A 26958-nucleotide genomic window follows, 5' to 3' on the forward strand; every position below is an offset into this window, starting at 1 on the left:
GGCATATGCCCTGACCAGGAATTGAACCGTGACCTCCTGGATCATAGGTCAGTGCTCAACCACTGAGCCATGCCAGCTGGGCTGAAATTTTTAATGAATAAGGAATATTTATAACAACAAGTATGAGGGAAATGACAAGTGTTACTGCCTTGGATGGTAGTTGTGATATTCATGTTTACCTTCCTGCTGTATTTTCTCTGTCCAAAATTACTGTGAACATTTTACATCAACACTGTCACTCACGACTGGAAAGTGTCAAACCCTTTCACTTGAGTTGCACGATTGAATCTTCAAAAAGCTCTTTCCTTGCTCACCGTCGTCATTTGCAGAGGATGATGGATTTGGTGCATATTAATCATCCCTGATGAGGTGGTTAAAGCTGACATGGAGGGGTAGGATCACTGGAATCACAGAAACCCCAGAGTCTCTGACTCAGAAGGTCTGGGATAGAGTCCGAAACTTTGCATTTCTAACTGGTCCCCAGGGCAGTGACAACCACTCCCCTGTCAGGGCGCCACAGGCACTGATACGGCAGTAGTATAAGTCTTATCTCCTACTCTACTGCCTATGGTTGACTGGGTCCTCTGGTTGATCAGAGAATGTGCTTGCCCACAGTATTGTTTTAACTGCTGCTTTTTGTTTTGTTTTCTTTTTTTTAAGTATATTTTATTGATTTTTTACAGAGAGGGATAGAGAGTCAGAAACATCGATGGGAGAGAAACATTGATCAGCTGCCTCCTGCACACCTCCTACTGGGGATGTGCCCACAACCAAGGTACATGCCCTTGACTGGAATCGAACTTGGGACCTTTCAGTCCGCAGGCCAACAACGCTCTACCCACTGAGCCAAACCAGTTAGGGCAACTGCTGCTTTTTGTTATAAAAACTGCCACAACCCACTAGGAGGGCTGTATTCAAAAGGATAGACAATAACAAGTGTTGGTGAGGATTGAAACCCTCAGACATTGCTGGTGGGAATGTAAAATGGTGCAGCTACTTTGGAAAACAGTCTGGCACTCCTCAGAAAGTTCAAAATAGAGTTACTGTGACCCAGCAATTCCACTCCCAAGTATTTACCCAAGTGAACTGAAAACAGGTCCATACAAAGAATACCTCAAATTCAACATTTTCCAAATTACTCTCCTCTGTGCTGGATTTGCTGCTTCTGTTTCCTATGTCTGTAAGTGGCACACCATCCATCTGATTTTCTAAGGCACAAACCTAGTTTATCTATATAATAAAAACCTAAGCGACCTTTATGGCGGAACGACTAGAATGACCGGTCGCTATGATGTGCACTGACCACCAGGGGCAGACACTCAACGCAGGAGCTGCCCTCTGGTGATCAGTGCGCTCCCATGGGGACCACCGCTCAGCCAGAAGCCGGGCTTATGGCTGGTGAGCGCAGCGGTGGTGGTGGGAGCCTCTCCAGCCTTCACTGCAGGCGGGAGGTAAAGAGTGAGGGGTCCAGGACTGCGAGAGCCCCAGACTGCAAGAGGGATGTTTGACTGCCAGGGGGATCAGGCCTAAGCTGGCAGTCAGACATCCCCCGAGGTGTCCCGGTCTGCGAGAAGGTGCAGGCCGGGCTGAGGGACCACCCTTCTTGCCCCTCACCCCCTCCCCGCACAAATTTCATGCACCGGGCCTCTAGTATATAATAAAATGCAACCAGTTTAAGTGTACATTGTAGTGAGTTTTGATACATTTATATACTCATGTCACCACCCCTACAGATAAAACATAAAACATTTCCCTCATAAAATTTCCCATGAGTCTCCCCCCAACCCCTTCAGTCCTTTCCCAATTGCTGGCCTCAGGCAATGACTCTGCTTGCTTTTTAGAAAGATTAGAATTTTCTCCCGAATATCATAACTGGAACCATACAGTATGGTATAAACATTTTTGTGCCTTTTTTATTCATTGCAATGGTTTTGAAATCCATCCATATTGTTGTTTATATCAGTAATTTATATCTTTTTTAATTTTAAAAATATATTGATTTTTTACAGAGAAGAAAGTAGAGGGATAGAGAGTTAGAAACATCGATGAGAGAGAAACATCGATCAGCTGCCTCCTGCACACTCCCTACTGGGAATGTGTCCACAACCAAGGTACATGCCCTTGACCAGAATCAAACCTGGGACTCTTGAGTCTGCAGGCCGACGCTCTATCCCAGGGGTGGGCAAACTTTTTGACTCGAGGGCCACAATGGGTTCTTAAACGGACCGGAGGGCCGGAACAAAAGCATGGATGGAGTGTTTGTGTGAACTAATATAAATTCAAAGTAAAGGTGCGGAGGGGAGAGCAAGAGAACCCTCCGCTCTTTCTGCTCCGTGGGCCGGATGGAACAGCCGAACGGGCCGGATCTGGCCCGCGGCCGTAGTTTGCCCACGGCTGCTCTATCCACTGAGCCAAACTGGTCAGGGCAGTAATTTATATCTTTTTATTGGTAAGTAACATTCAATTATATGTATATTCATCAGCCATCTGCTGATGGACATTGGGTTGTTTCTAGTTTGGGGCTATTATGAAACAAACTGCTGTTACCATTTAAATACAATTCTTTTGTCTTGGGTAAATACCTAGGAATATTCCTACGATCACATTTAAGTATATGTTTTACTTTATAAGAAACTTCTAAACTGTTTTTCAAAGCATCTGTACCATGTTATATTCCCATTAGCAATGTTCAAGTGTTCCATTTGCTCCACACTCTTAGCCTACACTTGTTATTATCAGCTCATTTAATTTTAGTGATGCTAGTGGGTGTGTAGTGCCATTTCATTGTAGTTTTAATTTGCATTTTCCTCAAGATAAATTTTTATGTTTATTGGCCATTCACATCTCTGGTGAAGAGTCCAAATCTTTTGCCTATTTTTAAATAATTTGCTTATTATTAAGTTGTAGGAGTTCATTGTGCAATCTGGAATTAAGTCTCTTACTAGATATCTTTTCACAGCCAGAGGTTTGCCCCTTTTCATTTTCTTAACTGTGTTTTATTTAAGTTTGTGTTTTAAAATGGTTTAGGCCTAGCCAGTTTGGCTTAATGGATAGAGCATCTGCCCGTGGACCAAAGGGTCCCAGGTTCAATTCCGGTCAAGGGCACGTACCTAGGTTGCAGGCTCAATCCCCGGCCCTGGGTAGGAGCAGGTGGCTACCAATTGATGTGTCTCTCTCACATCGATGTTTCTCTTTCTCTGTCTCTCCCTCTCCCTTCCACTGTCTCTAAAAAATCAATGGAAAAAATATCCTTGGGCGAGGATTAACAAAAAATAAAGTGGTTTATATACTGTTTAAGAAAGTCATGAAGGTTTTCTCCTTTATTTTCTTCCAGAAGTTTTATAGTTTTAGCTTTTACATTGAGGTCCATATTTCATTTCTCATTCAGTTGTGTGTATTTCTCATTCAGCTGTGAGGTAAGGGTTAAAGTTTACTTCTGCACGTAGCATCATTTATTAAAAACATTATTTCCCCCATTAAGTTGCTTTGGCAACTTGGTGAAAAACCAGTTCTGTGCATTTACTTTTAGAGACGCTCTCTCTATCTTGTTCTGTTGATCTCTATTGCTACCTTATGCTGATAACACACTATCTTGATTACTATAGCTTTCTAGTAAATCTTGAACTCAGATAGTGCAAGACCTACAATTTTGTTGTTCTTTTTCAAAATCATTTCACATTTCCATATAAATTTTAGAACCAGCTGTTAATTTCTACACACACACACATACACACAAGAAATAACCTACTGGGATTTTTATTTGGATTGCACTCAATCTATATAGATCAGTTTGGGGAAAACTGGCATTTTAACAGTAATGGTTCTTCTAATCTATGAACATGGTAGATCTCTCCAACTATTTAGGTCTTCTTTAATTTGTCTCAGTCATGTTTTGTAGTTTTTAGTGTTCAGGTCTTATACCTGTTTTGTTAAATTTATTTATGTATTAATTAAAAAATTCTATTGTAAATGCTATTTTTAAAAAGTCAAGTTCCAATTTTGTTTACATCTTGATATGAAAATACAATTGATTTTTGTATATTGACTTTGAATTCTGTGACCTTGTTAAATTCACTTATAAATTCTGTTAGTTTTGGGGTGTGTGTGGGAGATTCCTTAAAAGTTTACACACACACATTTATTCATGCCATATTTGAATAAAGCCAATTTGTATGCTTTTTTCTTTTCTTTTCCCTGCCTTCTTGCACGGACCAGGATCCCAGGGCAATGCTGAGTAGAAGTATGAGTCCCATCCCATTATCCTTGCCTTGTTCCTGATCCAAGGGGGACACATTTAGTTTTTTAAGTGTCATGTTAGCTGTAAGTTTAGCATTTATCTTTCCATATGTGTTTTTACACTTTTATTACATATGCATTTATCCCTAAGCAACATATAGTATTGTTCTTGGCTTTACACTTTACATGTTATTACAAAGGCATTTCTGCAACTTGCATTTTCCCCTCTGCCTTATTTTGAGATTCATCCATTTCAATACTTGTAACTCTAGATCATTAATACTGCTGTATATATACCATCACATCCATTTCCTCTACTGATGAATATTTAGATTATTTACAGGTGTTTGCGATTATAACCCATTCTGCTACAAGCGTTATCGTACATGTCCCTTTATAGAAATGGTAGTTTCTCCAGTCTTATAGCTGCGAGTGCAACTGCGGGGTCATCGTGTCTGCTCCCCTTGAACTTTATCAGAGATTGCCCAAGAGCTCTTCAAAGTGGTGGTACATGATGGCTTTTAAGTCTCATCTCTCTCTGGATAGTGACTGCCTTGGGCCTGGGGCTCTGCCTGTCTTACCATACCATTTCCAGAACAGTGGACAGAAGACACCAACACCCATTTGTATGTTGAATAACCAGACGCAGGAATTTAACAGAATGTCTCTCCGGGAGGTGACCAGAGACGGGAGTAGTGGCTTGTGGCCTGCGGGAGGCCTCTCTTCTGGATGTTTCCCCGAGAACAAAAAGCAGTGCGCCAGCTGGAGAGAATCTTGGTCCTTTGCTTAGGTCCTCTACATAGCAAGCTTCCCTGAACGCCGGGCCCGGCGTGGCCCGGCCCCTCGGACCTTCCCACACCGGCAGGCCCCGCCCCCGGCTCCCGCACGCCCCGCCCCCCGCGGGTGACTCAGGCGGCGGTGACGGCATTCGGGAGGGAGGCGATGACGGGCGCGCGGCCGCGCGCCGCCAAGAAGCGCAGAGCTCGGGAGCGCGGCGGCGGCAGCGGCGGCGGCGCAGCGGCCGAGGCGGCGCCCAGGCGGGAGCGGCGGCCAGCGGCAGCGGCGGGCGGCATGAGCTGGGCGCGGGGCGCGGGCCGGGTGCTGGCCGCGCTGCTGCTGGCCGCGTCCGCGCTGAGCGCCGCGCTGCTGGCCTCCGGCGACGCCCTGGAGCGCGGCACGCGAGGTGAGTGCGTGGAGGCTCCGGCCCGCGCGGCTCGGCGGCCCCCGCGCCCCTCCCGCTGCCGGGACCGCAGGGCGCGCGATGGTCCCCTCCGTTTGGGCGACGCGACGCCCCCTCTCGGCTCCGCGCGAGCGCTCAGAAAAGCGAGTCTCCGGAACTAGAATGTTGGTTTCTACTACGCTGTGGTGAACGTGTCAGGACCAGGAGGCTGGCGTTAGCACGTTGGCCGCTGTCGCTGGCACCCCACGGGTCAGCATCGTGCAGTGGGGTGGTGGGGGGGAACATCCAAACGGCACCCACCCCAGGGCGAGAGCACGGGGAGAGCGGGGCGGGAGCGGGGTGCGACCTCTCCGAGAGCCGCGCCCCGCCCGCCTGGGGCTGCGGGGCACCCAGCGTCTCCGGGCGACTTTTGTGTGTGTGCTCCCCGGTGCAGAGCTAGATGAGAGGGGCCTGACCCAGAGCGGTGCATCCAGTGCACATCGCTCTTCTGGGCCAGTGTACGGCGGTCCTTCCGCTCAAGTGAAGTCCCTTCCCCGGAGGACAGGACTTGGCCCGTGCCACGCCGCGGGGCGGGAAAGCGGGAGCGGGGGCGACGCCCTGCCCCGCGGCTGGAGCTGTGGGAGCCCGTGCCAGTCAGCCCCGGTCCCGAGCTGGACCCCGAAAGGCCTGGCTCGGCGCTGGGATACAGTCGGGAGCGAACAGCCAGCGGCCAGCGAGCGTGCAATGAAACTCAGCAGGAGGCAACGTGGGGAGGGCGGTGATCGCAGAATTTGGTCCTGACAACTCGGAAGTCCGATCTCAAGCGAACCTCCCCCCAGCCTCCCTCCCTCAGGAGACTTTTTACTTCGGAGGCAACCGGAGGAAGAGTCGAGGTTGTGGTGTATCGGCACCCTTCGGTTAGTGGGGATGTCACAGAGGGAGGTTCGCAGCCTGGAGGAGTCTGGTGCGGGTATTTTTTTGCCAGGGAAGTGAGAGGCCGGGAGGAGAGGCGCTCAGCTTATCTACTGTTTCCCTAAAGCCTGGGAACTGGCCAGTGCAAATGGTGGAAATACAGATTCCAGGGCCTATCTCTAGCCCCCTGGAAGGAGGACCCCAAGACCCTCTCCAGATGGTACTTTGGTCGGGGATTGTGGGATCAACCAAGTACAGCAAACCCTCTTCACCCTTTTCTGAATCAGAACACGGGGGTTTGGGTGTCAGGGTGAAGTTCAAACTGCCTCTCCTCCCCAGTCAAAATCTTGTAGGGCGATGACAGAATAAATTTTGAAAAAGTATTTTAGCTGATGATATTTTGTATGCTGCCTCCCCCACCCCGGACTCAATCTGGTCCTCTCCCCCTTCTTTTATAATTGAGGAAACAGCCCAAGAGGTTGCATAATCGGCCCAGTCACAGTGCCAGGGACAGAGCCGTACAATGCTCTTCCTTTGTATTTTAGCAGCAATTCATAATGATAATTATTTTAGGGGAAGAAAAGTAGTTTGCAAATAGTAATTGTATACAGTGAAGGAGAACAGTAGTATTCTTTTTGTTGTTGTTAATCCTCACCGGAGGGTATTTTTCCCACTGATTTTTAGAGAGAGTGGAAAGGCGGGGGAGAGACACAGAGAGAGAGAGAGAGAAACATTGTGAGAGAGACACATCGATTGGTTGCTTCCTGCAAGTGCCCAGAAAGAGGCTAGGGATCAAGCCTGCTACCCTCGGGTACATGCCCTTGGCCAGAATCGAGCCTGTGACCCTTTAATCCCTGGGCTGATGCTCTAACCATTATGCAAAACTGGCTAGGGCAAGAACATAGTATTCTTAAGTGATCCACCCCAGAACCTTCACCAAGCTGTAAAGGACAGCCAGAACTTCCATGCCACCTGGAGCCCAGGTTTGGGCTGGACAGCTTCCTACTAAGAACTCCATCTTCATATGATTTGAGGATTCAAGTTTACTTCAAAATAGAAAAAAAAATTAAGTAGGCTATGTCCTTTAAAATATGCCCAGCAAAGATACTCCTGAGCAGAGAGATAGAACCAGAAGTTAAATATTTGGAAGTGGAATAAAAGTCAGATACACAAATTACCATTACCTTAGGGCTACTGAAAGGTGACTTTAGTTTATATCCTCACCTAGACATTGTAGACAGGAAGAAGAGGAGGGAGTTGCTCTATTTTTTAAAATATGTTTTTACTGATTTTAGAGAGAGAGGAAGAGAAACATCCATCAGCTGCCTCCTGCATGCCCCCTATTGGGGATTGAGCCCGCAACCCCCGGTATATGCCCTACAGGGAATCAAACCAGTGACTTTTTGGTGCATGGGACAACACTCAAACCACTGAGCTACACCAGCCAGCTGGAGTTGCTCTTTTGCAGATAATGCTCCTTGAGTGTTACCCTGATATTTCTAAAGTCAGCTGTGTCAGGAGTTGGCAGCTTTTCTTGAAACTGAGCATCAGGTTCAATTTCAGTGTCATTGGATGGCTTAGGAATTGCATACTTTGTGTGTTTGAGGGATACAGACTCGTCGATTTTAAAAAAATACGTTCAAATGATTCAAAAAGTACGAAGATGTCAAAATCCCCTGGCTTTGCACTCATAGTCTCTCTGATTGTTGTTTTCCACCTTGGCTGCATATTAGAATTACTCGGGGAGTTTTTGTTATTGTTTTGGGGAGGAACATTTAAAAACCTTGCTGGTTGGGGTACAGATTCTGATTTAATTGGTCTGGAGTGGGGCCAGGGCTTTTGTATTTATTGTTATTTTTTAAGCCTTGAAGGAAGCTTTCATATTACTAAATAAAAGAGGCTCGATTATTACCTTTCTAGTTGTTACTGGTTTCCTGTGTTTTCCCTCTGCCTAGAAGCTAGCAGGGGTCCTCAAACTTTTTAAACAGGGGGCCAGTTCACTGTCCCTCAGACCGTTGGAGGGCCGGACTATAGTTTAAAAAAAAAACTATGAACAAATTCCTATGCGCACTGCGGGCCCAGGACGAGTCAGCTGCTAAGCAGGACAGGCAGCGGCACCCGGCGGGCTGGATAAATGTCCTCGGAGGGCCGCATGTGGCCCGCGGGCCGTAGTTTGAGGACCCCTGAGCTAGAGGGTCAATTCATTTCTTCTTCATGTAATATTTATATATATAAAAGCCAAGCTACAGGAACGACAGAACAACCGGAACGACCCGTTGCTGTGACACGCACTGTGGCAGCCAACCAGTCCGATTAGGACCCTGATTGTCCCCACAACCTCCCTCGGCCCCTTCCTCCCCCCCCCCCCAATCGGGCCCCATGGGGTGGGCCAGACCACACCCGTGCACGATTTCGTGCCCCTGGCCTCAAGTAATAGATATAAATGGCCCAGTTGGTCTCAATGAAATGTTTTGCTTTAGCTTTAGCTAATATTAGTTCACTTCGTTTCCCCCCAAATTTGGCAAACTTAAATTTAGATTGTGCATGTCTTGATGGACTCCTAGGAGCACCTAAGAAAGTGGGGAGCGGCCAAAACCGGTTTGGCTCAGTGGATAGAGCGTCAGCCTGCGGACTGAAAGGTCCCAGGTTCGATTCCGGTCAAGGGCATGTAACTTGGTTGCGGGCACATCCCCAGTAGGAGGTGTGCAAGAGGCAGCTGATCGATGTTTCTCTCTCATCGATGTTTCTGACTATCTATCCCTCTTCCTTCCTCTCTGTAAAAAATCAATAAAATATATTAAAAAAAAAAAAAAGAAAGTGGGGAGCGTGAAGCCCAGGGAACACTGAGCAGTTGGGTCTTTCTGCCTTTCAGACGGAGACTTTTCCTCTCTCCTTACCCGCCCCAAATCTGCTGTGGAAGCTAGAAGGAGATTGATAATTCCAAACCAAAGTGATATAAAGCAGGGCTTCTCAGACTTCAGTGAAAGGGCCTGCAAAACCCACACGAACCCTGCTGACCTGCTCATCCTGACCGTAGGCCTGGGGTTCTGCAGGTCTCATGCTGCCCGTACTGCACGCGGAGCTGACTAGTGTGGCCAAGGAAAGTTTGGACTTTGGGATCACACAAATTGGGCAGTTCAAAACATTTCACAGAAAAACTCTGTGCCCATGGGCAGTTATATAATCCTTATGAGCCATAATATCTTCACCTGTAAAATGGAGAAAATACCTAGCTCATGAGATTGTCTTATAAAAATAGAAGACATGTGGAAACTACTAAATTCAGTGCCTGTCGCATCTTAGCACTTGATGAATGTAAGGTCCTTACACAGTTCTTTTACACACTGGGTGTGACTGGTGTTGACTGAGGTCTCAGGTGTAGTGGAGGCACTTGTGCGAAAGGGGATCTGTGGGTGTGTGTATACGCATGCATATCTGTGTATACACAAAGTAAGGGACCAGAGACCCCAGAATGCAGGCATTTGAGCAGCACTCCTGTGAAGCCACCATTCACACAGGTGTACTTTGTATCAAACACATTTTCAGGTACTTTGTTTTTCTTTGATTTAAACTTTTTTTTTTCTAATTCTTGCCAGGTTTAGACAAAAAAAGGCATGTAGAGCTGAAGATGGACCAGGCTTTGCTGCTCATCCATAATGAACTACTTGGGACAAACTTGACTGTCTACTGGAATTCTGAACGCTGTTATCATGTAGGTAGAGTGTTCATGCTCACAGTTTTGTTTACTTTGGGGATAATTTGATATATCCTTGATGCTCATACCTGTAGCCCTTCACATGTTAACTTTAGTTTTATAGGTAAAGAAACAAACAGCCTATATAATCAGAGGAAATATAATCAGGGAGAATGCCTGGCAATGAGCAACATTTGTTTATCTTTTCCACTACCTATATTTTTAAAAAACCCATTTCTCAGTGATGAGCAGAATTGATGGAGCATGTTTTATTTTACTCCTTTGCTTAATGCATAACCAGAGAAGGAAGTGAGGCACCTGGGTATTCTTCCAGGGCCAGGTGATGAGGACAGTGGAGAGGCTCATGATAATAAAGAACTTATTTTAGCTGGGTATATATAACCACTGTAATTAAAATAATTATGGTCCAGTGAAGCATTACAGGCTGATAAATTTGAAATTCAATACTTGATTGATTTCCTTCAAAAAAATAATATCAAGATTAATTCAAGAAATTGAGAACATTAATAGATCAGCAACTGATTAAGAAATCTGGAAAATTATAACAAATTTCTCTACCTAAAAATAGGTAACATTTTCTATATTTTCAAATAATAAGTAATTCTCAATCTATATAAATTAACCTGCATATACCATCCCCCAAAGAATGATGGCTTGGTATCTGATTTGTTCTGCACTATAGTTTGGATGTTCATCTTAAAACTCGGCAAAGAGATGACAAGAAATGCAGGCCAAACTTTCTAATTAATAAGGGTTTAAAAGTCTTAAATGAAATTCTATCATGCAGAATAAGTTAGCATATTTAACATTTTTTAAAAAAGATACTTTTTTAAAATATATTTTATTGATATTTCACAGAGAGGAAGGGAGAGGGACAGAGAGCCAGAAACATCGATGAGAGAGAAACATTGATCAGCTGCCTCCTGCACACCCCCCACTGAGGATGTGCCCGCAACCAAGGTACATGCCCTTGACCGGAATCGAACCTGGGACCTTTCAGTTCGCAGGCCGACGCTCTATCCACTGAGCCAAACCGGTTTCGGCTAAAAAAGATATTTCTTTATTGATTTCAGAGAGAAAGGGAGAGGGAGAGAGAGAGAGAAACATCAATGCTGAGAGAGAATCATTGATTGGCTGCCTCCTGCACACCCCTTACTGGGGACCAAGCCCGCAACCCGGGCATGTGACTTTGGCTGGAATTGAACCCGGGACCCTTCAGTCCACAGGCCGACATTCTATTAGCTGAGCTAAACCGACTAGGGCAGTGGTTGGCAGACTGCGGCTCGCAAGCTGCAGTTTGCTGCTCTGTTGACTAATGAGTTTGCCGACCACTGGACTAGGGCATAAGTTAGCATATTTAAATATTTATTTATGTTGACATTTTTATCCTTGAGAAATCTTTAGAGCTCATATGAAAAGAAAATGATGAAATTTTAATGGAAAAAGAGGTTAAATGAAGCAATAGCCAATGCACTCTGATATGAAGACTAAACATAGGGAAAGTGGCAGCACTTACCAAATTCATACATTTAACACAATTGTTATTAATATATAAATGGATACTTCATAGAATCTGCATAAATAATTCCAAAAATTATATGAAAAAGTAAGTGAGCAAGAGAATCAAAGGACAGCCCAAAAGGAGAATGGGCATTATGAAGACCAGGTCAGTCTATTGTGAAGCTACAGCTGGCTAGGTAGCCAAAGAAGAAGTGAAGCCCAGCTGGTGTTGCTCAGTGGTTGGGCATTGACCTATGAAGAGATCACAGTTCGATTCCCAGTCAGGGCACATGCCCAAGTTGTGGGCTCGATCCCCAGTGGGGGACGAGCAGGAGGCAGCTGATCAATAATTCTCTCTCATTGTAGTCTCTATCTCTCTTTCTCCCTTCCTCTCTGAAATCAATAAAAAAAAAACCACACACACACACACACACACACACACACATATATGTAAGAAGTGAAGACCAGGACCAAAGTAAGTGTAAGAAGCAAAAGCTAATTTACATAAGAATTTAACATATTACAACTAAAACCCTGGGGAAAGGTATTTAGAATTATTGTATGCCATCTATCAAATGCCCCAAGTGGATTCGAGTTTTAAAAAACCTCCACAACTTAAAAAATACTAAAAAAGGCAGAGTACATTTTTAAACTAATGAAGCAACAGAAGAAATGACAAGACAGATTAGCACGACTGAATAAACTTTAAACACTTGTAATTAAAAACAAGGATATAACATGATGAAAAGGAAAGCCTTAGAGTGGGGAAATAGCTGATAGTTAAAAGTTTAATATTACAGTATATGAGGAGGACATTTCTACTATTATGTTCAAGGGAATTTGGTGTTTAAAAGATGGCTTACACCATAGAACACAAAATTGCAAAAGAATATTGAATTATTTAATCTACTGATAATTTAAAAATGCAATCTTAATGTTGTGATATCATAAATACCTAGTATATGAACAAAAAGAAGAATGATTTTTAAATCCTGAGAAGGCTAGTGAGAAATAAATACATTGTAATTTTTCTTGAGTACTATTTGGCACATATAACAAGAACCATTAAAATGATGATTTTTTTAATCCAGTAATTTTATTTTTTCGAGATTTATTTTAGGGAAAGAATTTAAGTGAATAAGAGCGCCATATATAGGTCTTTTAAAACAGTATAACATATAAATTGTAAATATATATAATATACTTAAATTGTATATTTATTTTTACAACAATGTAATTTATATAAATTACATATGAAAAGATAAAACAAGCTTTGAAAGCAGCCTAAAAACGCAAAATTGTAATATTTGATGACATATAATACAATCATTAAAAGTTATAACTATGCAAATTGTGTAGAATCATGCAAATTTCTTTGTTAAATAATAATCAAAACAGTAGAATGTAAGATGTAATGTACGCTTTGTATTTGTTAATTATGTGAGAAATCTACCTATGAATAAAGGTTGTATAATTCCATAACAACACATAGTTACATAGGCAAATTTTATCTAAATTATTGAAATTTAACAATTTTTTTGTAAGTATGAAAGAAGGTCATCTGAGGATCTTCAGTTGGCTGTTCATGTCCTCCAGCAACCAGCAGACTTCCCAGCACCTCCGACAGTGTGCGCATGCTTTTGTTTTGTAGTGTTTGCCCCAGGTCCTGGGCACTGTTTCTGGGAGTGGAAAACCTGGGAAGCCCAGCATGGCACCTGTGGCTGTGAGCACCCAGCACACATCCATCCTGCAGCTTAACGGCACATTGGAAGAGAAGGAAGTTTGTAGGTTTGTACCTGCTTTGCTGTGACCTACTGAAGTCTGTTTTCTCCTGCTTTTCTTCTTAGCTGGTTTTTAGCTTTTTCTTCCTTCAAAATATTTTCCTTTATCTTTCCTGGTCTGCACCCAGGGATGCCTGTCACTCTGCTTTCATTACTTACCCAAAATCCAGCTCTTTTTTTCCTGATCTAATAATTTTTCTTAATTTTACCTAATCTTTATAGGCTGAAGTACAAATTTGGTGAATTTGGAAACTATTCTCTCTTGGTCAAGCCTGTCCATAATGGAGTCAATGAAACTGCTTGTGACCTAGTCGTTAATAAGAATCCTGTCGACAGTAACCTTCGTATGTATACATGCTTCGTTGATTTTTTTAAAATTTGCATTTTCAAGAGTTTTAGTTTTTGAGTACTGTTTGCAATACTTTACAATTTAAAACCTGGATTATAGGTTATCTGTCTCATAGTTATGGTATATTTAAAATGTACTTACTGTGTCATTGGTATTTAAAGTACCAAGAAGATTATGTGATATATAGAAAAATTATATGGTATATCGACATAGTGTCATAGTTGTTTAATTATGAAGCATAAATAAGACAAAAAAGGTAATGCACTGGAAAGAAACTAGAAATAGAGCAATCGACTGTCAAGTATCTTTCCTTGTGTGTGTCTTACGTTGAGAGTCCAGAGGTCCCCTTAGGTTAGAAAGGGGCCATTCATTCTGTAATAACTCCACTGGAGAATATGTTACTCTGAGCCTTCCACTAGATAATATACTAGTAGTAAGTCCTAGGGCATTAGTAAGTGCTGTTCACAGGGAAGCTATTGAAGCCTGTGGGTCATGTCAAAGGATGTAAGAGCCGGTATGCAAGGGCCAATGTGGGTCAATTTAAGTATTAAAAAGAATAATGAATGTAATCAATGGACCACATTGAATATACAAACCCCAATGAGTTCACTGTGAAACTCAAAAGAACAAGGCCCCTCTCCCCAAACAAAACACTTGGGTTGCTTTTGAGGTTATAGGACACCTGAAGGTAACTAATGTGACTTAAAATTGTCAGTTGAAAGGAAAGATTGAAGCCTGTATCCTGTTTTTCCTGTTTCAGCTGTATTTTAGGATAATCAAATAGTCCTAGATGATGAGGGTAAATTCTTTAGAGAAGAGTCCCAGTTACTATAGGGACTTTGTCTTTCATGACCTTGACACTTTTGAAGAGGACTGGCCAGTTTGTTATTTGGGTTTATTTGCTGTTCTCTCACGATGAGGTAGAGGTCGTGCATTTTCGGTAGATTATTGCGGAAGTGATGTGCCCTTCTCAGTGGATCATGTCAGGAGCTGCACGATGCTGAAACATCTTTTATGAGACCGTTGCTTTAGAGATAGAACTGGAGATGCAGGGGTGTGGTGGGTGTCTGGGATTTGCTTTAAAACACTTTAGGCCAGTGGTCGACACATGTAGCTCACGAGCCGCGGTTTGCTGCTCTGTTGCCTGATGAGTTTGCCGACAACAGCTGGTAATTATTGGAATCGAGAGTCTAGGTCAGTGGTCGGCAAACTCATTAGTCAACAGTGCGGCAAGCCGCGGCTCACGAGCCGCATGTGCCTCGCAAGCTGCAGTTTGCCGACCACTGCTTTAGGCCAAAAAACAGCAGAGGGGAGAGTGGTAACAGATAAAGCAAGAGTGATAATATTTTGATGATAATAGAATTTAGGTGATGGGTGTGCATGGGTTTATTGTACAATTCTCTGTATTTTTGTGTAGGTTGGTATTTTTCATAATGAAAATTAGCACTCCCCTTATGAAGTGTTTTCAGTTGTCTATAGGAAATTTAGCATAATGATATAGGCTTTTCCTTCATTTGTTGTGTTTTTTATTTTTATTTTTTTGCATTTTTTCATATACAGATTAAATGTAATAACGTGACAACTTTGATTCTTATGATGACATTTTTGGTGATAACATGCTTTCTGTTATTTTTATAGCTGTGTATATTGCGTTCCTTGTTGGACTAGCGGTCATCATTGCTGTGTGCTTTCTAAGATTCTTGATGAGGTAAGCACCCCTAGGAAAAGTAGTAGTATTCTTTGATGAAAGGAATGCTTACTGTGTCCACCATGCCCCTTCCAGTCCTAGGATTAGGGATTCAGTGTAGCTTAAGAGATGATCGCTGACTTCAGTGAAATGATAGCCTAGTTCAGTGATCAGCAAACTGTGGCTCATGAGCCGCAGTTTGCCGCTCTGTTGCCTAATGAGTTTGCCGACCACTGACCTAGACTCTCGATTCCAATAATTACAGGCTGTTGTTGTTCCTTGTGATTAAGCCCCTAGGCCAGTGGTCGGCAAACTCATTAGTCAACAGAGCGGCAAACCGCGGCTCGTGAGCTGCATGTGTCTTGCGAGCCGCAGTTTGCTGACCACTGGCCTAGTTCTATTGGGTCTTTGCCTTCAGTCCTCCCAAATGGCTGAAAAAGTAGAAGCAAATGCTTGAGAAATAATTTCCTGAAAGAGTCTCACATCCTGTTTTATAAAGAGTGGAAGTGGTAAAAAAATTTATAAAAAAAAATAAATAAAGAGTAGAAGTGGTGATGATTTTAGGAGGTGATTTCCAGAGTGGACTTTTCTTCCTTCCCTTTGGCTCTAAGCCCTGGGGCCGCCCCTCTAATCCAGTTTCCCAACTCCTGCCAGCCTGGGCATCTGGCAGCAGAGATAGGGAATGAGGTGTGGTACCTCCGGACCCCAGCAGGGATTCCTTCCCTTTGTGGGTTAGCAGTTTGAGAGGAAATTCTTCATGGAGTAACAATGATTCTGGTGAGAGTGAATTAATAGACTGGAAAAGAAAAAGGAAGTAAAATAGATCCAGGCCTGGCAAATCATCTTTCAAAGGAAAGTTCCTGTATGTTTTAAAAGGAGTAAGATTGATTTTTCATGCACTCAGCCTGTTAGGGTCTCAGGAAGGACCACAGGGTTTTATTGGTGAGCTGTATGCAAATTGGAAGGAAGAGAACCTGGCCTTTAAGGTGGCTCACTCCAGGAGCTCTGCAACTTTAGGACTTTTATGCACTTTGACCCACTGCCTTTGTGCATCCCAGAAATAACTCCTGTAGGAGAAACCTGACTGTAAGTAGGGGTAACAGGATGACTTGCTGCTCAGAAGCAAGTGTGGAATCTACCTGCTTTTTAGGGACAGAGTATAATCCTAGCAGAGGCGTTTCATTTCTTTGAATTAAGGTATCATCCTGTCAGTCTTTGGATATGATGCAAATACTGTTCCAGTTTATTAGGATTCTCTTCACATGGTGCTTTTCTTTTATTTATTTATTTTTAAAATATATTTTATTGATTTTTTACAGAGAGGAAGGGAGAGGGATAGAGAGCTAGAAACATCGATGATAGAGAAACATCGATCAGCTGCCTCCTGCACACCCCCCACTGGGGATGTGCCCGCAACCAAGGTACATGCCCTTAACTGGAATCAAACCCGGGACCCTTCAGTCCGCAGGCCGATGCTCTATGCACTGAGCCAAACCGGCTTCGGCCACGTGGTGCTTTTCATGTGAATGTATCTACTACATCACTTTCTAAAGCAATTAGTAGCTGAAAACAAGCTCTGGCAAAGGGAAGAGGTACCACCTCACTCCACTGTGGAATTGAAACTCTGCTTTGCATGAGAGTGTGCCTTTGCAGGCAGAATGCTGTGATTGGCAAATCAAGAGTCCCTTGTCCTTGCCCCGTCACTCCCCAGCATGCCCATGAAAGTCTGGGGAAGTTCAGGTTTGTCTGAACCAGAAAAAGTAGTAAGAATACAGCTTCTCTCCTTTCACTTGGAGAATAAGCATGTACAAGAATTTTTAAAAGTTCAATTTTAAAATATTTTAACTTCTCCTTTTCACCCTTCCTTAGATGTCTCTATTTTAATACTTTTCATGTAACAGTGATATTATTAGTACTGAATAAACTAGAAATAGAGGTTGAGTTGTGGGAAAAACAAGAGAAGAGATTTAAAATATATTCAGCTCTAGCCGGTTGCTCAGTGGATAGAGCATCGGCCTGCAGACCAAAGGGTCCTGGGTTTGATTCCAGTCAAGGGCACTTTCCTTGGTTGCAGGCTCCTCCCAGGCCTGGGCCCTGGTCAGGGCTCCTGCAGGAGGCAACCAATTGATGCATTTCTCTCACACCAATGTTTCTCTCTGTCTTTCCCTCTCTCTTCCATTCTCCCTAAAAATCAGTGGAAAAATATTCTCTGAGGAGGATTAGCAACAACAACATAAATATATTCACTGACTATAGATCATGCTTGGATACTGATTTAAACAATTATACTGTAAGGAAAAACTTATGAGACTGAGAAATTGAACTGGCTATTTGATAATATTAAGGAATTATTGATAATATTTTAAAATGCAATAAAGGTATGTTATGTTTAAAAATTGAAAAGTTTTTATTGTTTGGAGATATATACTGAAGTGTTTATGGATGAAATGATATGATGTTTGGGATTCTTTAAAATAAAAAGGGTATTGTGTGGGAGTGTGGAGGAAGTAAGACTGACATGTGTAGATACTTGTTGAAGCTGGGAGGTGATTTACACTGATTTACATGATTAACATCTTTTGTTAATCATGTAAATCAGTTTAATATCATCTGGATATCTTTTTAAATAAAAGTACCCTGCTAGAAAATAAGAACCCAATATGTTAACTATTTGAATTACTCCAAAGTTACTTTCAAGCTTTCTCAGTATGCACATATGCATTTTAGTTTAGTTGTAGTTGAGTCTGTGTAATGAGTTTTTGCTTTTTGTTTTTAACAGTTTAGATTTGTATTTCTTTGTATGGACAGAGGTCACATTCTTGTTATTTTTAATAGCTGTATCTCACCCTGCTACACAGCTGTCATATACTGTGTAACAGGGTCATTTCTCTATTGAGTGTGCTTGTTTGAAATTTTTTGCTATTCTTATTTCAATGATATGATGTATTATTAATAAGAATTCTTATTAGTATTATTAGTATTATTAATAAGAATTCTAGCCACAGGGAATAATAACCTCAATAAACCCTCACAACAACTCTTTATTCCTATTCCTCTTGATGAGAAAATTATGCTGTAAGAGTCAAGCATTTAAAATACAGTTGCTATAAACTTTGATTTGCACTTTTGTTTCTTTAAAAATTTTAAACGTTTAATTCTTTGACTTGCATGGAATTTGAACTTAACGTAATTTTCATTTTAATCAATTAATATGATATCCAGTCATTTTGAAATTCTGCCAAAGAAAACAAAAGAACTGTGCCTTCTATTTGTTTACAGTTTGGATGACTTTAATAATTGGATTTCTAAAGCAATAAATTCTCGGGAAACCGATCGCCTCATCAACTCCGTGAGTTATTAGAATGTGTCATGTGTGGTCTGGGTGGTTTTGTAGGTTTGGAATTTACAGTTTCCTGTTTAATCATCTGTAGTATCTGGTTTAATTCATCTTATTTACATTGTGGAAGGCCAGGTCGTGTGTCCTGTATCCTTAATAAAGAGCAGCGTCTCTCAGCTTTGTGAAGGGCACTGTCCCTCCGCTGCTTCCCTGAGGTTGGCCTCTGGGCTGCCTTGCGATGCGCGATGTGGGGATGTTTTGCTCTGCAGGCAGCGCTGTTGAATCAGTCCAGTTACGTACAGAGTGTCACTGAACACCAGAGACACCAGTGTTGATTCTATGAATGCCAAGGCCTCCTGAGATGATCAAGCATCTTGCTGTGCTAATAAATTCATTATGGACATATGGATGCCCCCTTGCGGACATTCTTGCTTGTATGTTTGCACAGATGCACTTATGGACCCGTTCTTTGTGGTCGTGTATCAGCATAGGCATTGCAAGCTCAGCAAAAGGCACAAAACCAAATAAAGGAAAAACTAAACCTCCAGATGGAATCTTTACAAAAGCAAATTGAAGTATTGTTCAGAACAACGATCTTTAGCTTTCCATGTGGTTCATTCTCTCTAAACAATGGGAAAATGAAATTTGCTCCCTAGCATTATGAATCACTTGTCTCCCCTTTTTCCTGAAGGAGCTGGGCTCTCCAAGCAGGGCAGGCCTGTTCGGTGACGATGCCCAACCAGAAGTGTGGCGTCCGTCTGTGGTGCCTCCGCGCCTCCGCTGCGTGGACACGTTCAGGGGGTACGTGGCTCCCTTGTAACACTGTGGGCACAGGTAGTCTCAGATTACATGTTTTCACATAAACACATTTTTATGTTAAAGTATCTCATATTTCTTTTCCTTTCTAGGCTAGGAAGGATTTCTAGCTATAAAAGAAAAGCAGCAGCCCTAACCCGTTTGGCTCAGTGGATAGTGTCAGCCTGCGGACTGAAGGGTCCCGGGTTCAGTTCCAGTTAAGGGCACGTACCTTAGTTGCAGATTCCCCGGCCCTGGTCAGGGTGTGTGCAGGAGGCAACTCGTTGATGTGTCTCTCTCACATCGATGTTTCTCTCTGTCTCTCCCTCTCCCTTCCACTCTCTCCAAAAGTCAATGGAAAAATGTCCTCAGGTGAAGATTAATAAAAAAAAGCAAGAAAAGCAGCATCATCTCCTTACTGGGAAGCTTTGGTAGTCAGTGTACTGTGAGCTGGCGAGGAGTAGTGGGCAAGACCAGAGCCAGTTGCCCCTGGTGTGTAGATTCTGCTGAGTTAAGGTCATTTGCATTTGGGCAAGTAGCTGTATGTGGGGCCCCCACATCCACATGCACCCCCATGCCCGGTCAGTCACTTGACAGATGAGAAGATGCACTAGTTTAGAAACGAAACACCAGCACCCCAAAGAGTTGTCCTCAGACTTCACCACCACTAGCAAAACAGCTAGAATACCAGGCCTTTTTATAACAAACCCACAGCATCATGTAGTAAATGGTTATCTATAATAATAGAAGCATACTATGCTAATTAGACCAGATGTCCTTCTGGACAACCTTCTGGACAAAAGCTGAAGCCGGGGCCGCTGCGGCTGCAAGGGAGGGATCCAGGCAGCCGCTGTGGCAGCACAGGCCTACTCCTGCACGAATTTTGTGCACCCGGCCTCCAGTTGTTTTATAGTTCTGGTAGAAGAACGAACGCCAGGACCAAACTCCGAAAATAAAGTATAAATGTGTAGAGCTGAAAAAAGTATCTAGGTATCAGGTCTTCCATTACTACTCACCAGGGTCTCTCACTCCAGTGATAACCTTAGAATCCTGTCCCAGCGTCCCCAGAGCTCTGAGTGCTGCTGGTGTGTTTATGTGAAGCCAGGTAATAATAACAAAAATGATGGTAATAGTAACAATTGCTAGCAGTTTGGAGTTCTCACCAAGTGCTAAGACTGTTCTAACATGTCTTAATTTATTTATTCTCTTTACAACCCTGTGAGGTATATATGTTTAATATGCCTGTTTCACAGATGAAGAAATTGAGCCACAGGGTTAAGTAACTTGCCCAAGGTCACTCAGAAGGACTGAGACAGCCAGGATCTGATCCTGAGCAGTTGAGCTCCAGGGTCCCCATAAATGATCACATTAACATACTAAAGTCTTTGTTGCCTGCATTCTACAGAATTCTCATCAAACAATAGCATATCCAGAATCAATGTTGTTGTATTAATTTTTCTTTTTGATTCTCATTGCCACTTTTGGAGATAAAACGTTCTTAGGTAGACAGGAACTAACATTTACTAAGAGCTGAAAATTGCCCAGCACTGGTTAGGTGCTATCGTGAACGTTGTTCTTAAGAGTCCCAGCGTTTCCTGTGTGGGGTAGGTTCCCTCTTACAGAGAAGCACATGGAGGTGCCTATGAGAGTCTTGCCCACGGTCTTTTGACCCAGAAGAGAGAAGCACCTAAGATTTGAACCTTCAGGTCGGGCTATAGTGACTGTGAACTTGAGACACCTGAAAACTTAGCACGGCATCGAGAGATTGGGAATGTTTTGCTTTGCTTTCAGGTTACACAGTTTACTGTCAATGTAAATTTTTCTTAAGACTTCATCATGTTAGAAATGTTGGCAACAGAGGGACCTTGGTGGAGGGTCCTGACTGTGGTGGTGAGAAGCAACCATTCTTCGCTCACTACGTGCCCCCTCTTGTGTCATGACTGCACCTTGTGTGTGTAAGTGTGTCTCTGACCATCGGCCGTTCTTTGTCACATGTGCCAGCCCTGACAGTGCTCCTTCTTGCTTCACAGGCTAGCACTCATCCTCATGGTCTTCGTTAATTACGGAGGAGGAAAATACTGGTACTTCAAACATGCAAGTTGGAATGGTAAGTTATTTCCTAAAGGTAGCGTCGCTTAAGTGGGACCCCTTCAAAGAACTGTGTTCAGGAGAGCCACCCAGTGTCCCTCAGGAGCCAGAGATGAAGCCCCAGCAGGCTCCTGCCCCCATAGAATGACCTTTAGGTTATTTTGTCGTTCTGTCCTTTGTGTTCTGTGGCTCTGTGATGCCTCACTGTGATAACACGGAGATTCCACGGTCTCTGCTGTGGGACAGAGGGGCTCTGCAGATGTTAAGAACTCAGTTGTAGCCCTGGCCGGTTTGGCTCAGTGGATAGAGCATCGGCCCGAGGATTGAAATCTCCCGCTTTCAACTCCAGTCAAAGGCACGCACCTCCATTGCAGGCTCGATCCCCACCCTGGTCGGGGTGCGTGCGAGAGGCAGGCAGTCCGTGTGTGTCTCTCACATTGATGTTTCTCTCTCTGTCTCTCCCTCTCCCTTCCATTCTCTCTAAAAATCAATAGAAAAATATCCTTAGGTGAGGATTAACAGCAAAAAGAAAAAAGGAAAAAGAACTCAGTTGTAAATGACCCCTGACATGTGCTAGAGATGCCTTTCAGTAGAGCCATGCACATACCTTCGGAGACGCCGGGTCCTCCGTGGTGCCATTGACCTGCAGTTGGTCTGAGTGGTGCTGAGTGATGGCTGTGCATTGATTGGCCTTGGCGGTTCGTTTGAGAATGGGTTTAGAGTAGCAGTGCTTAAGGACAACAGACTTGTCCACAGCTTCTAGTTGGGTTCTCCCGGGCCCAGTCCTGTTCTTAGGCAGAGCTGTAGGCCCAGGCACAGGTTGCAGTCCCCGGGGAGGGCCTGTGTGTTCCTTCACCAGGTTTTCCTTTTCAGTTTAGGAAGTATTCACACTCTAGATTCCCTTTCCTTACTCTCTGTGTTGGTGTTTCCCTGCAGGACTGACAGTGGCTGACCTTGTGTTCCCATGGTGAGTTCGTCTGCCACCAGCTCTCCCAAAGGTCATCTCCAGGTTTTCTTCTCAGCTGATATGGGAGCCCTTCTTGAGACCAGCCTTGAATTCTGGGCCACAGGCCTGTGTCACTCACAGGCCTCTGCTGTGACGAGGTCCTTCCAAACGTTGTACTGCACAGTTCTTACACTTCACATGCGTAGTGCTTATCTAAGACGTGTGCCTATAAAAGACGATTGATTTCAGAGGGGACGTTTGGTTAGTGTGGACACATGTACTGCACGAGGTCCTGGAATCTTGTAGGAAATGACAAATACCACTAGTCCTGAAAATAAGTATAAAAATCATTTCTAAAAGGAGCGCTGTATATTGGTATCTGGGAATGCTGGTAAGTCTGTAACAGGGCAATGATATTCTAAAGCAACATTTGGAATAACAATGGAGAACTAAACACTGTCTTTACTCCTCTGTGTGCTAACCTTGTTGGGCGACCCTGACCTCCTCTACAAGGTGGAACCTGTGTCTTTGCTGTGACACCTTGAGCTCTGTCACTGGGAAGCGGTCCTGGCTGTTGGTTTAAGTCTTTGGTCCCTTGTGTTTCATCACTAATATAAACTCAGGGCTTTTTGGGGGAAGGAGGCTGGGGTTTTTTTTTGTTTTGTTTTTTTTTTGTGTGTGTGTGTTGTTTTTTTTTTGAGCCAGATTAGGAGGAACTTTTACAAGCCCACAGACGTGCTAATTATTTACGTATATTCTCTGTGAGGGTCCCTACAGAAAAGTGGCTTACTTCCTGGTCCTCTCCTAGGGGCTTTTATCTGATTACGTGACCCCAAAAGGAAGCCAGGAGACACCAAGGTGTGTAGTCAGAGCAAACTCATCTCTATAACCCTTCTCCAAATAGAGAAATTGCTATTCTGATTTTTTTTAAAGAGGTAATTTAGTATGGTAAAAGAAAGGAAAGAAAAGAGATGCATGGTTCAGACAAAATCAGAAAAGGAAAAAAAAATAGCTTTCATTTTTCTTCCGGGAGCAAGAGTGAGTGAGAAATGATTGAAGTGTGTGGTTTGTTTCTCAAGGACTGGAGGGCATGGTAGTGAATGTTGAGCGGATTGGATTATAGCATCTCCATCCTTATTTCTCTCTGATGATTAAATGGGACAGTTGATGTTGGAAATTGCACTTAGTCCTAAAGAATTTCCTCTAAGACAGGACTCCAGGGCACACAAACCTGACAGCCTAGCAGGGCTGCATTCTATGTTTCCTCCGCTGTTAACCCGATGTCATTTCAGTAATTGGCTACTTTAAAAAAATCATGTGTAGCTTCTCTTATGCAACAGATTATGAAATATTACGATACTTTACAATTTGTTTGTATATATAGACCAAAAAATTAGAAATGGCCATCTAGTAATAGCTGGGTATTTTTTTTTTTTAGGTTTGTATTTATTATGGGGTCTTCAATTTTTCTATCAATGACTTCCATACTACAGCGGGGATGTTCAAAATTCAGACTACTGGGGAAAGTTGTGTGGAGGAGTTTCCTGTTAATCTGCATAGGAATTATCATTGTGAACCCCAATTATTGCCTTGGTCCTTGTAAGTATATCCCCCCTCTGTTAGTATATATTCAGGTTGAAATATGGAAACTACATGATATAATTCGAAGGAAGTGTAATCTCTCCATCCCACGTACCTACAAAAAGAAGTTATTAGGAAAATATACAAAATGCTTGTATAACTTTGGGCCATATTGTTATTCTATTGGACTCTTAGACCTGGGCCACCCAAACCCATCTCCTGCCACGAGACATGGGAGTGCTTTCTCCAGATGATCGAAGTGCAGTGAGGGGCCAAGTGGGGCCCAGACCAGGTCCCCTGTTTCTCAGACCTGGCCCTCCTACCACTTTGCTTTAGTAACTTTCATAATAAGGCTGTTGTGTGGTGGTTCAAAAATTCACCTTTGTCACCTGCCACCTGTATGCCATCTGGGTTGCTGGGAAGGCATGACACCTTTGTCATTGTCTTAGGGGTGTGAGCGAGATAGGAAAGCTGAAGGAAGGTTGTAAGTCCTTTGTTTGGGACCCAGTATCAGAATCGAGGAAGGCGCTGGTCACTGTCCTCATGGGGCAGTGGCAGAAGTGGACACAAATAGCTAGACACTAGCCAGATGAACCACCTCCCCCAGGCAAGAACCACTAAGACTAGGCATTAGGAGGAGGTAGAGGTCACTTCTAGTTGGGGTCACTAGGGAAGGTGTCACAGAAAAGTTGACTCGGTGGATCTCCAGAGGCGGGCCACTGCTCGCAGGATACATTATAGGTTCATTATAGGGTCCCCTCTTCCAGTGATACAGCCCGGTGGCCTATAGGGCAGGGAGAGTCCGTCGGTGGATTGTGAGTGGAATCCATAGTCTCATGGGAAAGGGCCAGGAGATGAACTTCAGGGCTAAGGGTAGTTCCTGCTTCATCCCCACCCCCGAGGCAGACACTTCTGTTCTCATCCCAGTCTCGCAGCGGGCCAGCTTCCTGCTGTGAGTCTGAGCGTGTCTGCTGACCACATGTAGTATTTCCATCTCCGAGAGCTTCAAGAGGACGCACTCAGGTGCAGTGTAGGGTGTCTTCCCCCTTAGGAGAAAGTAATGTCTTGGGGTGAGATGAGAGATGCTGGCTAACCTTCCCCTGACTTGGACCTCCTGCAGTGTCTTGGGATGAGGTGCGGATCCCCGGCGTGCTCCAGCGGCTGGGGGTGACCTACTTTGTGGTGGCCGTGTTAGAGCTCCTCTTTGCAAAGCCTGTGCCTGAAAGCTGTGTCTCGGTGAGAAACCCTATTTAAAAGAGGGGGAAAATGTCTCTGTAGTTTTTAGAGCTTTCTTTAATTCGAGTGCAGTACTGTACTTCAGTAGATTCTTTGATGCTGTTAGTCAAATATATTCTTTTTTACTTCAATTAGTTATTTTTATTTGGTCTTTATATCAGCTATTTTAAAGTTAATTTTTAGAGAAAGAGAGCAAGGTAGAGAGAGAGACATGATTTGTTCTGCTTATTTATGCATTCACTGGTTGCTTCTTGTACATACTCTGAATGGAGATTGAATCCACAATCTTGGTGTATTGGGACCTCGTTCTAACCAACTGAGCTACCTAGCCAGAGCTATCAGTCAGGTGTTTTGTTTTTTAATTGTGGTAAAAAAAACCACATGAGATCTACCCTCTTAACACATTTTTAAGTGTCCAGTAACCAAAGGTATTTGGATGGCGTTAAAATAATATCACCATCATCTAGATTGCTGGCTCAATCTCTTTTCATTTCCTTGTGGTATAAGATATATAAAATATACTAGAGGCCCGGTGCATGGATTCAAGTACCAGTGGGGTCCCTTGACCTGGCCTGTGGAGATAGGGCTGAAACCAGCTCTCCGACACCCCCGCCTCCCAGCCAAGGGGTCCTGGATTCCGAGAGGGTGTGGGCCAGGGCCTCTAGTATGCATATAAGATCTTTGGTTAATCTCTTCCCACCCTTCCCCCTCCTCTCTTCACTCTGAGATTCATCAGTCTGTTCCATGTTTCCATATCTGTGGTTTCTGCTCCTGTGTTGAGCATCTGCCCCCTGGTAGTCAGTGTGCATCATAGCTACTGGCTGGCCCATCAGCCAGTCGCTTAGGCTTTTATATATATAGATATATAATATATGTATATTGTATATATGATACATGTATATTTTTAAATATTTTTATTGATTTCAGAGCGGAAGGGAGAGGGAGAGAGGGATAGAAACATCAATGATGAGAGAGAATCATCGATCTGCTGCCTCTTGCATGCCCCACACTGGGGATCGTGCCCTGACCGGGAATTGAACCATGACTTCCTGGTTCTTAGGTCAATGCTCAGCCACTGAGCCATGCCGGCTGGGCTGTATTTTTTTTGAGTTGTAGTACATATCAGTATCTATACAAAAGGCTGCAAAGGTTCAACGTGGAGGGAAAGTGCCACGCTAGAGTGTGGGAGAATGACAGTACGTCCTTGGCTGTTTCTTTGTTGTAAGAAGTATTCAAGTCGCTTCTTTTGTGATTACTTTCTGTCTTGCTATAAATTGCTGAGTTTACCAAGGTGACAGCTATTTCTTTTTCCCTAATGGAGGACATATTTCACAAACCATAAAGCTCACATGTTTGATGTATACAATTTAGTGATGTTTAGTGGTATTCAGAGTTGTGCACTCAATCACTACTATCTCGGACTAGAACATTTTCACTGTCCCCAAAAAACCCTGCACTCACTGCTAGTCCCCCACAAGTCCCCTAGCCTTAGGCAACCCCTAATCTACTTTCTGTCCCTATAGATTTGCCAGTTTTGGATGTTTTATATCAGTGGAATTATACAATATGTGGTTTTTTTGTGTCTGGCTTTTTTCACTCAGCGTGATGTCTTCAAGGTTCATCCATGCTGGCCATG

The 26958-nt window shown here is 43.5% G+C and overlaps 1 protein-coding gene across 2 annotated transcripts in view; it reads left to right on the forward strand.

Annotated features, from left to right (window-relative positions):
* Positions 1 to 5178: 5178 nt before the first annotated feature.
* The window catches only part of HGSNAT (heparan-alpha-glucosaminide N-acetyltransferase), a gene marked incomplete at its 5' end in the record, with an annotated part of 29637 nt that continues 7857 nt past the window's right edge, over positions 5179 to 26958 (forward strand). The window contains 11 exons of one of the 2 annotated variants that reach the window (XM_080659422.1): positions 5179 to 5419; positions 9904 to 10019; positions 13174 to 13310; positions 13526 to 13647; positions 15291 to 15360; positions 18619 to 18688; positions 19368 to 19477; positions 21502 to 21578; positions 22496 to 22526; positions 23944 to 24104; positions 25207 to 25322. In XM_080659422.1, coding sequence (XP_080515548.1) covers positions 5179 to 5419; positions 9904 to 10019; positions 13174 to 13310; positions 13526 to 13647; positions 15291 to 15360; positions 18619 to 18688; positions 19368 to 19477; positions 21502 to 21578; positions 22496 to 22526; positions 23944 to 24104; positions 25207 to 25322 — 1251 coding nt within the window. The remainder of the gene's footprint in view (positions 5420 to 9903; positions 10020 to 13173; positions 13311 to 13525; positions 13648 to 15290; positions 15361 to 18618; positions 18689 to 19367; positions 19478 to 21501; positions 21579 to 22495; positions 22527 to 23943; positions 24105 to 25206; positions 25323 to 26958) is intronic. The other variant, XM_080659423.1, reaches the window with a different exon arrangement.

Source organism: Plecotus auritus, assembly GCF_963455305.1.
Source record: "Plecotus auritus genome assembly, chromosome: 3".
NCBI classification, from domain to species: Eukaryota; Metazoa; Chordata; class Mammalia; order Chiroptera; family Vespertilionidae; genus Plecotus; species Plecotus auritus.